This window comes from Protopterus annectens, chromosome 13.part0, assembly GCF_019279795.1.
Source record: "Protopterus annectens isolate FY-2018-M chromosome 13.part0, PAN1.0, whole genome shotgun sequence".
NCBI classification, from domain to species: Eukaryota; Metazoa; Chordata; order Ceratodontiformes; family Protopteridae; genus Protopterus; species Protopterus annectens.
In genome coordinates this window covers 911,036,743-911,050,685 of record NC_056747.1, presented here as the reverse complement: position 1 = coordinate 911,050,685, position 13,943 = coordinate 911,036,743, and the positions used below count along the sequence as shown (strand labels likewise).

At 44.0% G+C, this 13,943-nt stretch overlaps 1 protein-coding gene across 2 annotated transcripts in view; it reads left to right on the top strand.

Annotated features, from left to right (window-relative positions):
* The window catches only part of RUNDC1 (RUN domain containing 1), a 492,478-nt gene that overhangs the window by 304,486 nt on the left and 174,049 nt on the right, over positions 1-13,943 (top strand). For both annotated transcript variants that reach the window (XM_044054664.1, XM_044054665.1), the window contains one exon: positions 12,155-12,259. In XM_044054664.1, the coding sequence (XP_043910599.1) occupies positions 12,155-12,259 (105 nt within the window). The remainder of the gene's footprint in view (positions 1-12,154; positions 12,260-13,943) is intronic.

The window sequence follows — 13,943 nt, the reverse complement described above, 5'->3', positions numbered from 1 at the left end:
ACGCACTATTAAAAGACGATTTGATTTCGCACAACACTTTTTTGGCAGAAACTTTAATTATAACATGCCGTCGGAGCTACCGACTACCGGCATGCACAAAAAACGCAGGGATAAGGATCGACAGCCCAGGCCTAAGCCTGATTCCGAGGCCTCGGTTGATCCGGTCTCCGGTTCTCTGGTTATCTGTGAGGCTCCGACGCAGCCTCTGACTATCGCAGTTGGGGAACCCGAGACCGCTACGGATATTTTGACGGAATGTACTAGGCCGACGCAGCCTTTTACTTCAGGCCCTACCGATGACTTGCCTTCCAAGGATGCCGGTACTTCTGAAACACCTTCGCTTTCTGAAGGCGTTTTCAGACCGACGACTCTTACAGTCAAAACGTTTTCAAAATCGAAGACTCCTTCCAAATCGAAAAAAGCTTCACTTCAGTCTCCTGTTCAAGGCCCTATGCCTGAGAAACAGATGCTTAAGATGGCTGAAGATTTGATTACTCTTATCAGGGGTTCCCAGCCTCCTCCTGACAAAAGGCCTAGACAACAGGAAGAATCTGCTTCCTCTGAACAACTGTCTATTTCTTAGGATTCCTCTGAAGACCAAGACTATTCCTTCTCTCCTTATGAAGATTCTGATGCTGAGGACTCTATTCCCTCAGCTTCCCCTCCAGAAGATTACTCTTTTGGGGAAACTTTACACACTATGAGGGAGCATTTTCACTGGGAAGGTCAGGATTACTCTGATTCCAAAAAAAGGCTCAGAGAGTTTCTTTTACTCCCACTACACAGACCTCTAGCCATCCCTCCTGTTCTGGACATTGTGGATGATGTTTATTTAGAATCCAGTTTCAACCCTGACTCTCTGCCTCCTGCCCCGGCCAAGCCTGACAGATATTACAGAGTACCTGATTCCCATAAATTCCTTTACAAAAGCCCAGTAGCTGACCCAGAGACTATCTCCCAGGGTCCCAAGGGGGCTAAGGCTTCCATGGCTAAAAATCCAGTACCTTCTGAAAGGGATTCAAGAGCACTAGACAGATGGGGGGGAAAAGGTTTACACTTCAGCCACTTTAGCTATGAGAGCTCTAAACTGTCAATTTCATATGCTTAAGTATCAGCAATTTCTGATCTCTCAGTTAAAACAAAAGATAACAACTCTTCCTCAACAATCTGAATTGAAAGAAGTGCAGGATTTGTTGCACGCCACCGAGCAGGTGGGCAAACATACCTTACAATGTGGGTTTGATTCCTTGGAGGCCTCCTGCAGAGCAGCGGTCACTGGATCAGTTATACGTAGGCATGCCTGGTTAAAGGAGCAGAGTCTGCCTGAACATGTTAAAGCAAAGCTACTAGATGCTCCCTTGCAGCAGGATGTTCTTTTTGGTGTTAAAGCAGAAGAAGTTTTAAAGAAAATGGAGGATAAGGAAAAATCAATGCAGACAGTCAAAGATTTCGTACAGGTACAACCCCCTCGCTTCAGCAGAAACTGGCCAACCAAAAATTGGTCCTTTCCAGCCACTGACAGGCCTCAGAGGGGTAAATACAGGCGCCCAAGGGGCAGAGGGCAACCACAAGCTCAGTATAAACCTCGCCAATGGACCACTCCAACCCAGAAGGGAGGAGAAGACAGGTCTCAAGCCACCAGAAGGCAAACTCAATGACTTGCACCTCAACTGACCAAACAAAGTTCTTTTGTCAGCCCCCCCTGGGGGGAAAACTAGCATTATTTGTAGACAACTGGCACATGGTCACAAAGGACAAATGGGTCCTGGACATAATTTTACGAGGATACAGATTCCACTTCCACACATTGCCAATAAAAAGAGGAATGCCAAACCTGCCACAAAATCAAAGGGCAGAGGCTCAAAAACAAATTACAGCTCTCATGGCCATGAGAGCCATTCAGAGGGTACCAACTCAAGAGCAAGGTCAAGGATTTTACTCAAGACTATTCCTAGTACCCAGGAAGGAAAATGCTTGGAGACCAATTCTGGATCTTTCAATTCTAAACACTTACAAGTTCCCAAATTCAAGATGCTAACACTACAGCAGCTACTTCCCATGTTGGGCAAGGAAGCATGGCTGGTAACGTTGGACCTCAAGGAGGAATACCTGCATGTCCCTATCAGACAAAGTTGCAGAAGATACCTCCGTTTCATTGCAGGTTCAACCCATTATCAATTCTCTGCACTGCCCTTTGGCTTATCTACTGCGCCCAGAGTATTCACAAAATGCCTGGCACCAGTAATTGCATACTGCAGACAAAGAGGAATTCAAATATATCCATACCTGGACGACTGCCTCATCCAAGCAGAAAGAAAAGACATTCTTGTACAACATCTGGCTTTTGTGAAGTATCTACTAAATTGCCTGGGGTATACAGTAAACGAAAAGAAGTCAAAACTAGTAACCTCACAAAAAATGACATTCCTGGGTGCCAGCTTGGACACACTGGCCCAGAAGGCTTATCTTACACCAGACAAGCAATTACAACTGACTCTATATTTCAAGACAATGGCAACAAAGACCCAATTAACTGCAATAAAAATTCTGCAGGCTTTGGGTTTCATGGCATCTTGCATTCTGATAATACCATTTGCAAAACTGCATATGAGGAAATTACAATGGTACCTAAAAAGCATATGGTCTCAACACAGCCACAGCTTGGACACAGTGATATCTCTCATTCCCTGCCTTCAACAGGAATTTCTCTGGTGGGCACAGGCATGTCACCTCAACAAGGGTCAGCCTTTCACCTTGCCCCCACCCAGGCAAACTATCACAGCAGATGCTTCAGACTACGCCTGGGGGGCTCACATGGCAGGGAAATGCATTCAAGGCCTATGGACTGCAGAACAAAGAACTGCACATAAACCAAAAAGAGATGCTAGCTGTACAGAAAGCTCTGACAGCCTTCAAGGATCTACTACAGCCTGGACAACTGGCAATAAAGACGGACAACACCACAGTAATGTGGTACATAAACAAACAAGGGGGCACACATTCCTACCCTCTTTGCAGGCAAGCAATGATCTTATGGAACACAGCTCTGACCTACCAAGTCCAGTTACAAGCTCACTTCCTGCCAGGACAGAAAAACACATTGGCAGATGACCTAAGCAGAAACATCAAAGATCCCCACGAGTGGAAGCTAGACCCACAAATATTTGCAATGATAACTCAAAGATGGGGCCTACCAAATATAGACCTGTTTGCCAGTCCTCAAAACTACCAGCTAACAAAATTTTGTACAAGGACATTCCACCAACAAGCATGGAAAGTGGATGCTCTCTCCTTCAGTTGGAAAAACCTGACAGCATATGCCTTTCCTCCATTACCTCTTCTCACAAAGGTTCTTTTGAAGGTCAAAAAGGAGAAACCTCGAATGATTCTCATAGCCCCAGACTGGCCTCACCAGCATTGGTACTCACTATTGAAGAATATGGCTCACAACCCACCATGGATATTGCCTCAAATACCTCATTTGCTCACACAGCAAGACAAGCAGATTCTACACAGCCAGATCAAAACCTTAAACCTGGCGGCATGGCAAATCAATTAAGTAGCCAACCAGCCCTTCTTTCTCAAGCAGTACTGGATGTTATTCTAGAAGCCAGGAGACCAAGCACCAGGAAGGCTTACTCGGACAAATGGAAAAGGTTTTCTGCTTGGAACCAAGCTAAAGGCCTAGATACAACTCAGCCTCATATGCCTCACATTCTGCAGTATTTAGCTGAGATGTTGCATAAAGGACTTTCCTTCTCCTCTATTAAAATCCATGCTTCAGCTATTTCAGCTCACTACGACACAAATCCACCTTTATTTTCAAATCCACTCCTAAGGCAGTTCCTCAGAGGGGCAAAAAACATTAGACCACCTAGAAGAGCTCCTACGCCTACATGGGACCTCAACTTTGTTCTGGAAAAACTAACATTGCCTCCCTTTGAACCAGCTTTTTCTGCAGACCTTCAGTTCCTATCTTGGAAGATTGCCTTGCTCCTGGCAATAACTTCTGCTAGGAGAGTTTCAGAATTACAGGCACTTATGGCAGTGGAACCTTTCCTCATTTTTCATCACGACAGAGTTTCTCTACGAACTAATCCTTCCTTCATGCCTAAGGTGGTTTCCAGCGTAGCTTTAAATCAAACCATCCATCTACCCACTTTCTTCCCCAATCCACAGAACAAAGGTGAGAGACTCCTACATTCCTTGGACATTCACAGGCAGCTTCGATATTACTTGGATAAAACTAAGTCTTTCAGAAAAACTGACCAGCTGTTTGTTTCCTATGCTACAGCTTCTCAAGGGAAGGCCATTTCCAAGCAAACCATTTCTAAATGGATAGGCCATTGCATATGATTCTGCTATACCCATCATGGGAAACCAGTTCCTCCTACCATTAGGTCCCACTCTACCAGGGCAACAGCTACCTCTACAGCCTTTCTCATGGGGGTTCCTACCAAGGAAATTTTAGAAGCTGCAACTTGGAGTTCTGTACGCACCTTCACCAAACACTATCACTTACCTCTTTATTCTAAGTCCAGGGCAGGCTTCGCCACTGCAGTTCTGCAGGGGCTCATTGCCTCCTCTAACCTTCTATAATGCCTCCACCCTACCTTAGCTTTGGGACTCAACCCAAGTGTGATGACTGCAGCAGGGTAACACGATGAACATAGTACAGTTTTGTACCTACCATAAATGTAGATGTTCGAGTGTTCACCCTGCTGCAGTCCAGGTTACCCTCCCTCCAACCCCTCTGATTTACTGGCTAAACCTCTGCTATGCCTTACTGATTTATTTGCTTATAACTTAAGGGGTTCTGTGTCTGTACAGTGTTCTCACTTTTTGGTACTGATTTGGATCACCTTTTTGGGGGCACCTGACATCTGGGGCAAGAAAAACTGAAGAAAATGGCGTCGGTTGCAATATATGTACCCCTGGCGCACTGACGTCAGGGATGAGGCGACAGCAACCGACATCGGACCAAGACTTTGGAAATCCGGCCGACTGGGGGACTGCCTGACGACAGGATAACCCAAGTGTGATGACTGCAACAGGGTGAACACTCGAACATCTACATTTATGGTAGGTACAAAACTGTACTTTTCTCTGAGGACAAATCCTACATTTATGCCTAAGGTAGTGTCCAGTGTGACCCTTAACCAAACAATTCATTTGCCTACTTTTTATCCGAACTAACAGAATAAGGGTGAGAGACTTCTGCATTCTTTGGACATTCACAGGCAGCTACGCTTTTACTTGGACAGAACCAAAGCTTTCAGAAAGACTGAACAACTTCTAGTGGCATATGCTGCAGGATCACAAGGAAAGCCTATCTCAAAACAGACTATTTCAAAGTGGATAGGCCACTGCATTCGTTTCTGCTATTCACAGCATGGCAAATCAGTGCCTAAGGGCATTAGGCCACATTCAACCAGAGCAGCAGCCACTTCAGCAGCCTTCTTCAGAGGAGTACCAACCAAAGGCATCTTAGAGTCTGCAACTTGGTGTTCAGTGCATACTTTTACAAAGCACTGTCACTTACCTCTCTACTCCAAATCCAGGGCAGGCTTTGCCACTGCAGTTCTGCAGGGCCTGATAGCCTCTCCTAATCCTATTTAGCACCAGCCTCCCAACCTTAGCTTTGGGATTCAACCCAATTGTAATGACTGCAACAGTGAAATACGATGAACATAGTACAGTTGTGTACCTACCATAAATGTAGATGTTCAAGTGTATTCACTGTTGCAGTCCAGGTTACCCTCCCCCTTTTCCTTGCTGGGACTTATCTGTACTTCTCTATTCTATACAACCTATGTGGTGTATTTGCTTGTAGATGAAGAAAAAGTTGTTTTTTCTGTATGCATGCTTATTGGCATAATTTAGCCTACCATTTTAGGGGCACCTGACATCTGGGACAAGAAAAACTGAAGAAAATGGCGTCGGCTGCATCTTTTATACCCTGGCGCACTGACGTCAGGGAGGAGGTGACAGCAACCGACGCCGGACCTAGACTTTGGAACTCGGGCCGACTGCAGGTAGCCTGCCAGCAGGATAACCCAATTGTAATGACTGCAACAGTGAATACACTCGAACATCTACATTTATGGTAGGTACACAACTGTACTTTCTGCAGGGCCTTATAGCCACCCCTAACACAGTTTAGCTCCAGCTTCCCATCCATAGCTTTAGGATTCTACCCAAATGTAATGACTGCAACAGTGAAACACGAAGAACATAATACAGTTGTGTACACTTACCATAAATGTAGATGTTCAAGTGTATTCACTCTTACAGTCCAGGTTACCTGCCCACCATCCCCCCTTTTTATTCTGGAGTTTGTTTCCTTCACTGTCTTCTACAACCTTTGTGGTATATTTACTTGTAGATGAAGGTAAAGGTTGTATTGTTGCATGTATATATAGCTTATATATATATATATATTTTTTTGCTACCCATTTGGGGGGCACCTGACATCTGGGACAAGAAAAACTAAAAAAAAAAATGGCGTTGGCTGCTTGTTTTATACCCCTCACGAACTGACGTTATGGAAGAGGAGACAGCAACCGATGCAGGACCCAAGACCTTGGAATTCAGGCCGACTGAGGGCAACCTGCCAGCAAATTACCCAAATGTAATGACTGCAACAGTGAATACACTCGAACATCTACATTTATGGTAAGTGTACACAACTGTACTTTTCCTTTTCAGGCTCATTGCATTTTATCAGTAGCATCTTCATATTTTCCTTTGCTTGTTTTTGTTATGCTGGTAGGTTTATCAGGTTGGCATTACCTAAAAAAGGTACTATGGGGGTGGGCAATGTCTTTTCCACTAATTGAAACCCTAGAGCGGAGAGATGCAGGCCATTCATGGTGAAGTAGCATGGTCTGTCAGCCATATCCTCTCTGGCTGACTAGTTTTGCACTCCCTTTGACACCAAAAACTAAGCTTATTGAATTCAGTTATTTTTTGCTCATATCGTGGCACCATCCTTGGAGAAGGTAGAGTACTTCTCATTACTAGACTCATACTTGCCTTGGACACAGAGCTCCATCATATCTCTCTTCATGTATTCCAGAGAGGTACAGCACCAGTCATTGACCTTGCCATTGAAGTTTGACAGTCATACTGGTACTTGTTGTTCAAGGACTTGAATGCATGGATGATCTGATGGATTCTGACACAAGACAAACAACTAACCATCACACTGTCCTTGCTCAGCCTGGTAAGAGGCACATCTGTGTCTAACAGTAGAGTCACCTGTTCACCTGTAACAAGAATGTTTGGTTTGGTCAATGCCTGCCTTATGGACTGAGCATCCGAGACTTTGGGACACCTTGTGCTATTTAAGGAAGTAGGCTTAATATACTGAGAGTGCTTTGTACATGTACCCGTGTTGTGTTTTGGAATTCTTTGAGGCTTAGGCAAGTTTCTGTTTGAGAGAGTTTAGCCTTCAAGAATATTAGTTGTGTACATTTCTCACACACACATTGTGCTATGCTGTTTGAGTAGTAGATGATCGTTGGACAACATGAGACAATTCTTACACTGCCTGAAGATACCCATCTCAATCAGGCTGGCTAAAGAAGTTTTAGGGAAGTGTTGCTCCATGGTACTGACAGTAATGACTCTGGGGGCAGGGGGTAATTATAACTGCTTGGAGTAGTTCGGTTTTAGAAGGATGTTGGTTGGACTTTCTACTAACTATTTAAATTTCAGTACAAAACAACTAGCCTGGAAACCTTCTGCCATCAGCAAAAACCAGTCAACTATTTATAGTTTAAAAAAAAAAATCACACTTTTCAGTCAAACTTTTCATCTCTTTGGCAGCTGGCCATCTGCTGCCTTCAGCACTTTTCCACAAGGTTTACTGGGCTCCTCTTCCTCCTCTGGACTAACAATGACCCGTGTTTAGGGTTGGGGTGAAGATTGAGGCACATGGGGCAGCATCCTACCTTTCCTGAGAAGAGTTTTCTTTACTCCCCTTGTCTGCACTTGCAGTTGTCAAAGCTGGATATGCAGTGGGGTGTGCTAATGGATCATCATGTCTCAGTGGTGTACTGGTTGAGTCACTTCAGCAACCAAAAGAATAACACATCCTTCACATCTCCTGGCCATACTAGGGTTCTTCTGCATGTGCATGTCCTCACCCCCAGGGTAAGTATACCCATCCTCCTCCCCACCAGCACTCCAATACCAGGGTTGCTAACTGAACCCAGGTTACCCCAGCTGTGATTAGGGCTTAATCTCTTATGGCAGTTGAAGAGCTGTAATATAAACACCAACATTGTATTTGAAAATATGAAGTCAGTGATGTTGAGGCAAGGGCACAACTATGAAGCATCATGGTTTACAGGCAGATTATGTACTGAATAGAAATAATGTAAAACAAACAAAAAAAAGTCTCTGAGAATTAACTTTCTATATTTACTGGTGTAGAATTTAGATCTAACGTCTTTTTCATCCATTTCTCAACTAATGGATTTCTGATCCAACATCAGATCCATCCTTGGGCACTCTAATAGACTTTTGGCTCTTTGGATCAAGCTCCTCCCCTTACCCACAGTTCGTTCTCTTCTTCTTAGTTATTTCTTATCTCGTTTGCCACTTTAGTGTTAAGATGTGGTCACTGCTAGCTGAAGTGTGGGTAGTGAGATAAGTGATATTAGCTTTTTTTTATCCATCTTCACAACTTTTTGTTTGTGTTCCTCTTACTCCTCTGCCAAAAAAAAGTTATTAACTGTATGTACAATGTTGACTAATGTAGTAGTTGTTTCAATTACAGTAGTTTTTCCATGGGACCTTCTGCCCTTTTTTCATTGCCTTTTGGTATTTTCTCCATTGCCATCACTGGTATTTCTATTCTTTACCCCAGGGTATTATTGTTACTATAGGTTGTATTTTATCTTGTGTAGTATCTTTCTTCTACAGATATTTATATCTGTTTTGAGATAACTGATGAACCTTCCAGATTTAAGAAGTGCTCTTCTTGCAGGCACAAGATCCCCAATTTTGACAGCCATTTAGAATGCGTGTCTTGTCTTGGCCCAGCTCACCTCAACATAGTGCATGACATTTGTGCTATTTTTAACAATCTGACCCAGGTAGACAGAAGGAATAAACCTATTTTGAAAGGACTGCATCTTTCCTTCTACTTCTGGAGCCCCATCCTTCTCCAGGAAATCATAGGGAGAGGCTTAGGACAAAGCCGCTCTTCTCCGATGACTTTAGGCTCCAGTCCACCAGAGAAAACTCGTAAGATGTCAGATCTGTCCTTCTCCATGGCTCAGACTCTGAAATCAAAGATTTTGAATCCTTCCTCTTGATCGGATTCAACCAGATCTAAGCCAAAGTCACTTCAAGTTCTTGCTAGGTTCTCTCCAAATCCAGTAACATCAAGTTTCCTGTCCACCTTCCACTTAATCCTCCCTCAAGCCATCTAGGAGCCTATCTAAAGCGGCTGTGGCTAGGATAATGAGAAAGTTTCTCAGAACCCAGATACAGTTTGGTGTTATTTTGTCTCCATCTCCCATCAGAAACATGAGCCTTCCTGCTACACAGACCCAAACTCTGACTCCTAATCCTATCTGTCCAGTGGTTTCAGAGATTTTGAGCCCAGGACTTCCTGAGCATGTCTGTGTCTGATCAGAAGACTTGGCCCTCTTCACTTCCGGCATCATCTTTGACCGAAATGACTCAGACCCTGTTTGATCCAGACTGATCTTGGAGCCATATTGTCGGTGTTGAATCCAGGGGACTTGGATCGACTCTGTTCTTGAAGCAATCCCTTCCCCTCATCACCTCAGCATTAGACAGCTCAACTCCAACCTCTGGTTTGAAGCTGGAACTGGGAGGAATCTGGTTTCGTCCTTCACTGGCTTCCTTGGATCCAGTGAGGGCCGGGCTCTGCTCTCCCTTGGCTTCATCTTTGAAAATAGTAGAGAGCTTTCTCTGTTTCCAGGGAAAAGACTTCTTGCCCCCCCCCCCCCTCAGGTCCACCCCAAACTCAACAGTCTTCTGTGGAAGCTGGGTCTTTTCATCCTGTCCCATTGGGGCAGCCAGTCTGATCAAGCATCGAGATTGTCCTGATTTAGGACTCAGTGGGTACTTCCGAGTCCTCTCTGGAAACTCCTATCAAAGAGCCCCCTGGGAAGTTGGCATGCGAGAGGGGACGCTTAGACTCTCCACAAGCAACTTTAAACAAAGACACTGACTTTGATAAAGGGGAGTGGTCCCCCAGATCACCCCTTGAGGATTTCTCTTTCAGTGAAATATTCAAACTTCTGAAGCAGAGAGGTATCTGATCTTCCGACCACCTTCCCAAGAGGAGTCTTTGTTTCTTGAGGCTTTTGGAACCAGCTCAGCTATAACTTGGACAAGATGGTAGACCTTGTATCCCGCTTTGCCAGGAAGGATCTGGATGTAGTCCATTTCCAAATGTCCCAACAAGTACCCAATAGCACCTGAGGATAGGGCTTATTGGAGCAAGGGTCCCCACCGTGGTGTGGTGGTTACAGCAGCCACTCAAAAAAGAGCTCATGGAACAGAGTGTTCTCCCTAACACATAATATAGGGCATTGGACAGCTATGGAAAGCGTATCTATGCTTCAGTGACCTTCGCCCTCAGGTCTCTGAATTATCTGGCACATGTGATGCGATTTCAGAGGAAATTGTTCAAATAGTTTTCCAGCACCCTCTCAAAAGACTGTTTCTTTACAACTAGCCACTCTTCAGTCCCTATCCAATCTTCTAAGCAGCTAATCCCTCATTCCTCAGAGAGAGCATCTAGAGTGGCAAGTTCAGGTATAACCATCAGGAGGCACACCTGGATCTGCTAGTCTTTCATCAGTGCCCCTTTTGATGGATTCACTTTGGCTCCAAGGTAAAAAAAAAAAAAACCTCTTTCCAAGAGAGAGACCAAGATGGGAAGACTTTGTCTGCTGTTGGAATCCATTTTTCTACCCCTCAAAGGACCTTCTCCTGAAACCAAAAAGGTGGCAGAAAATTGTGGTTCAGAAAATCACAGGGATCTTCCCAGGATTCCTACGGAGATAGATCCCCTCACGGCAGAGGGGGGAACTCTAATGGAAGACGCTAACCCCGCAGCAGAGGTGGCCCGCAACATCTAGGCTTCTGAGGACTTTTTCCTGAGAAGCCTTTTCAGCATCCCTGAAGGGTTACCTGACTGCTGCACTCTGGAGACAATCAGGGGATGCATATCTCTGCACCCAGAAGCCTAGAGAGCCATTACCAAAGACAAGTGGTTGCGAAGTGTAAGAATACCTAGTTCTTTCCAGAGGTTACTGCATACTATTTTCCCTTCTTCCTCCAAAATTCAACAAAGGAATCCTCAACATTTCACCCAGTCAGAGGAAAGTGGCAGCTATAGAAATAGAAAAGCTACCGGGGAAAAGTCATCCAGCTGGTCCCCAAAGACCAACAAGGATCTGGAACTTGCTCAAAATTCTTTTTATTGCCCAAAAAGACAGGGGACCTTAGACCAGTTTTGGTTCTCTGTAGGCTATATCAGTTTTTGTTCTTCTTTCAGCTTTTCCCAGTTATGGGGTCGCCACAGCGGAATTCCAGTCCACTAATGATTGGCAGTAGATTTTTACGGTGCCGAGGTGCCAGCTCGATGCCCAACCTTCAACAAAGGCACGCCCATTCACGCATGTCTTTCCACTCTACTGCGGGGAGGACATGCAGACGCCACACAGAAGGCGGTCCAGCCGAGAATCGAACGGGAGAACCTCTTGCTGTGAGGTGATAACACTACCACTGCACCACCGCAGCTTCTATACGGGTAAGCTCATATATCAGAATGCCTGCACTCTTCAGTTCATAGGTTCATACTAGGCTATTTGCCCTGGGGCATTTATAAGCCTATCCCGATTGTGTTTGGCTTACGCCACCCCTTGATTTGAGTATACTGTGCCCTTTTTAAAGTTTAGTTTACTGTGCCTCTGTCTAATGGTGACACGGAAGTAATCCCCGGTTGTTGATATCATGTACACTGTATTACTGTCATCATTCTAAAAACAAATGTTTGTTATATAAAATACACACATGCAGTAATTCATGAATTTTTCACATAGTAGTATACTTGAATGCTTGAATAATGAATTGATTGTAAGGCTCTTATTTTATTTTCTAGATGAAGCTGCTTCACCTGCACAGTTAGAAAATGGGCAGTGTAAATGTTCTCAGGGAATGTCTGATTCCAAGAAACCAAACATACGGCTGCCATCTGGAACTAATGGTAAGGATGCTTCCTGAATCTGTGCTGAATTATCTTGGGCAGGCATATTAAAAATGACTACATGGAGATAAGGGCAATTCTTAGTTATCACAAGTTGTGGAAACCTGTAAGTTACAGCACAGTCCTAATAAAGGACAAGTGGTGTGTCCCAGCAGGATGTTTAATGAGTATTTTTCTCACTCCTTTAAAGCGTTCACTTTATGGACAGCATGTACAATTAAGGTGACATCAGATGACCAAAGGCAGGTTTTATGTTGTGATGCAGTCAGTTGTCTTTTTTTAATTTAGTCACTCAGTTCCCAAGTACTGTCAGAACTGTTTTAACCAGTGACTTTAATGCCTGAATCCAGTCAATGGAAGAACTGCACCTCTAATAACTTAACTTGGTACGTGTATTTTATCAGATTGTGTCACCATGCGGCTGCTTTTTGTTTCAGGATGTATTTGTTGGTGGCATTTTTCCCTTTTAATTACATTCTGGTTCTTAGTAAACCTAATAGCTGTTGGCTTAAATTCTTGGGAATCCCTCACTGAAGTGTAATGCTTGTTTGTCTTCCTTCTAAAATAAACATTCCTTGATGATTAAAATTGTGATTGTTGACAGTTTGGAGGAATTCCAGATTCAGCAGTGCATTTGCATTTATGCTTGTATTCTGGCAGAAAGAGTTGTGGCTTTGTCGTAATAGTCACTCTTCTTTTTCATTTCTTTATAGCTCATGTTGTTTTCATGGAAAAGTACATTTTGACAGATGAGGACCAGTCTGGCCTGTATAATCTGTTGTTCCTCTAACTCCTAAGTAATATGCAAATCCTATTTAACCAATAGTTTTATTTAATTATTTTTCCTCATCCAGGGTAAGACTGGCATAGCCATTGGCATATTTCTTAACTTTTTATGTTGGGTAAAATGTATTATTTTACCAAGTCCCTGGAACTGGAGCATGCATCAAAGTATTTCACTGTTTACATACAGATATTTCAGACACTGGCAATAATGTCCTCCTAGCTTGCTGGGCTGACTGCTGTTTGACATTAGAAGTTTGAAAAGGTAGCTGCATTCACTGCAGTGCATATATTTGGAGACTGTACAGTGACTAGAAAGAGAAGGTGATGGAATAAATCTCTCTGTCTTTGTGTTTCTTGTAGCTGTTACTACTTGTCGTTCACATTTGTATAATAAAACTAACTCGCCAGGTGGTGCACATACATGTGTGTACACCTGTGATACATAGTAAGATTAGAAACCTGTGGGATGTTCTTCATGTTTCACTGTTGCAGTCATTACATTTGGGTAATCTGCTGGCAGGTTGCCCTCAGTCAGCCTGATTAACAAAGTCTTGGGTCCTGCGTCGGTTGCTGTCCCTCCTTCCATGACGTCAGGTCGTCAGGGGTAGAAAACATGCAGCCGACGACATTCTCATCAGTCTTTCTTGCCGTGCGGTGCCCGAAGCAGAAGCAGTTCGCAAGTGCCGGTCGGCCGACTACTGAAATTTTCGTTTTCGAGTTTCAGAACCCAAGTCTTCATCTAAAAGCTAAGTACCCCATTGGGGAAACTTTTTCTTGCTCCTTACCAATGTCAGTAAAAGTTAGTAATTGTATTACTTGTGGGAAGCAAATACCTCATAAGGATTATCATTTGTACTGTATTCCTTGCCTAGGCCCTGACCACAACGTGCCTTGCTGT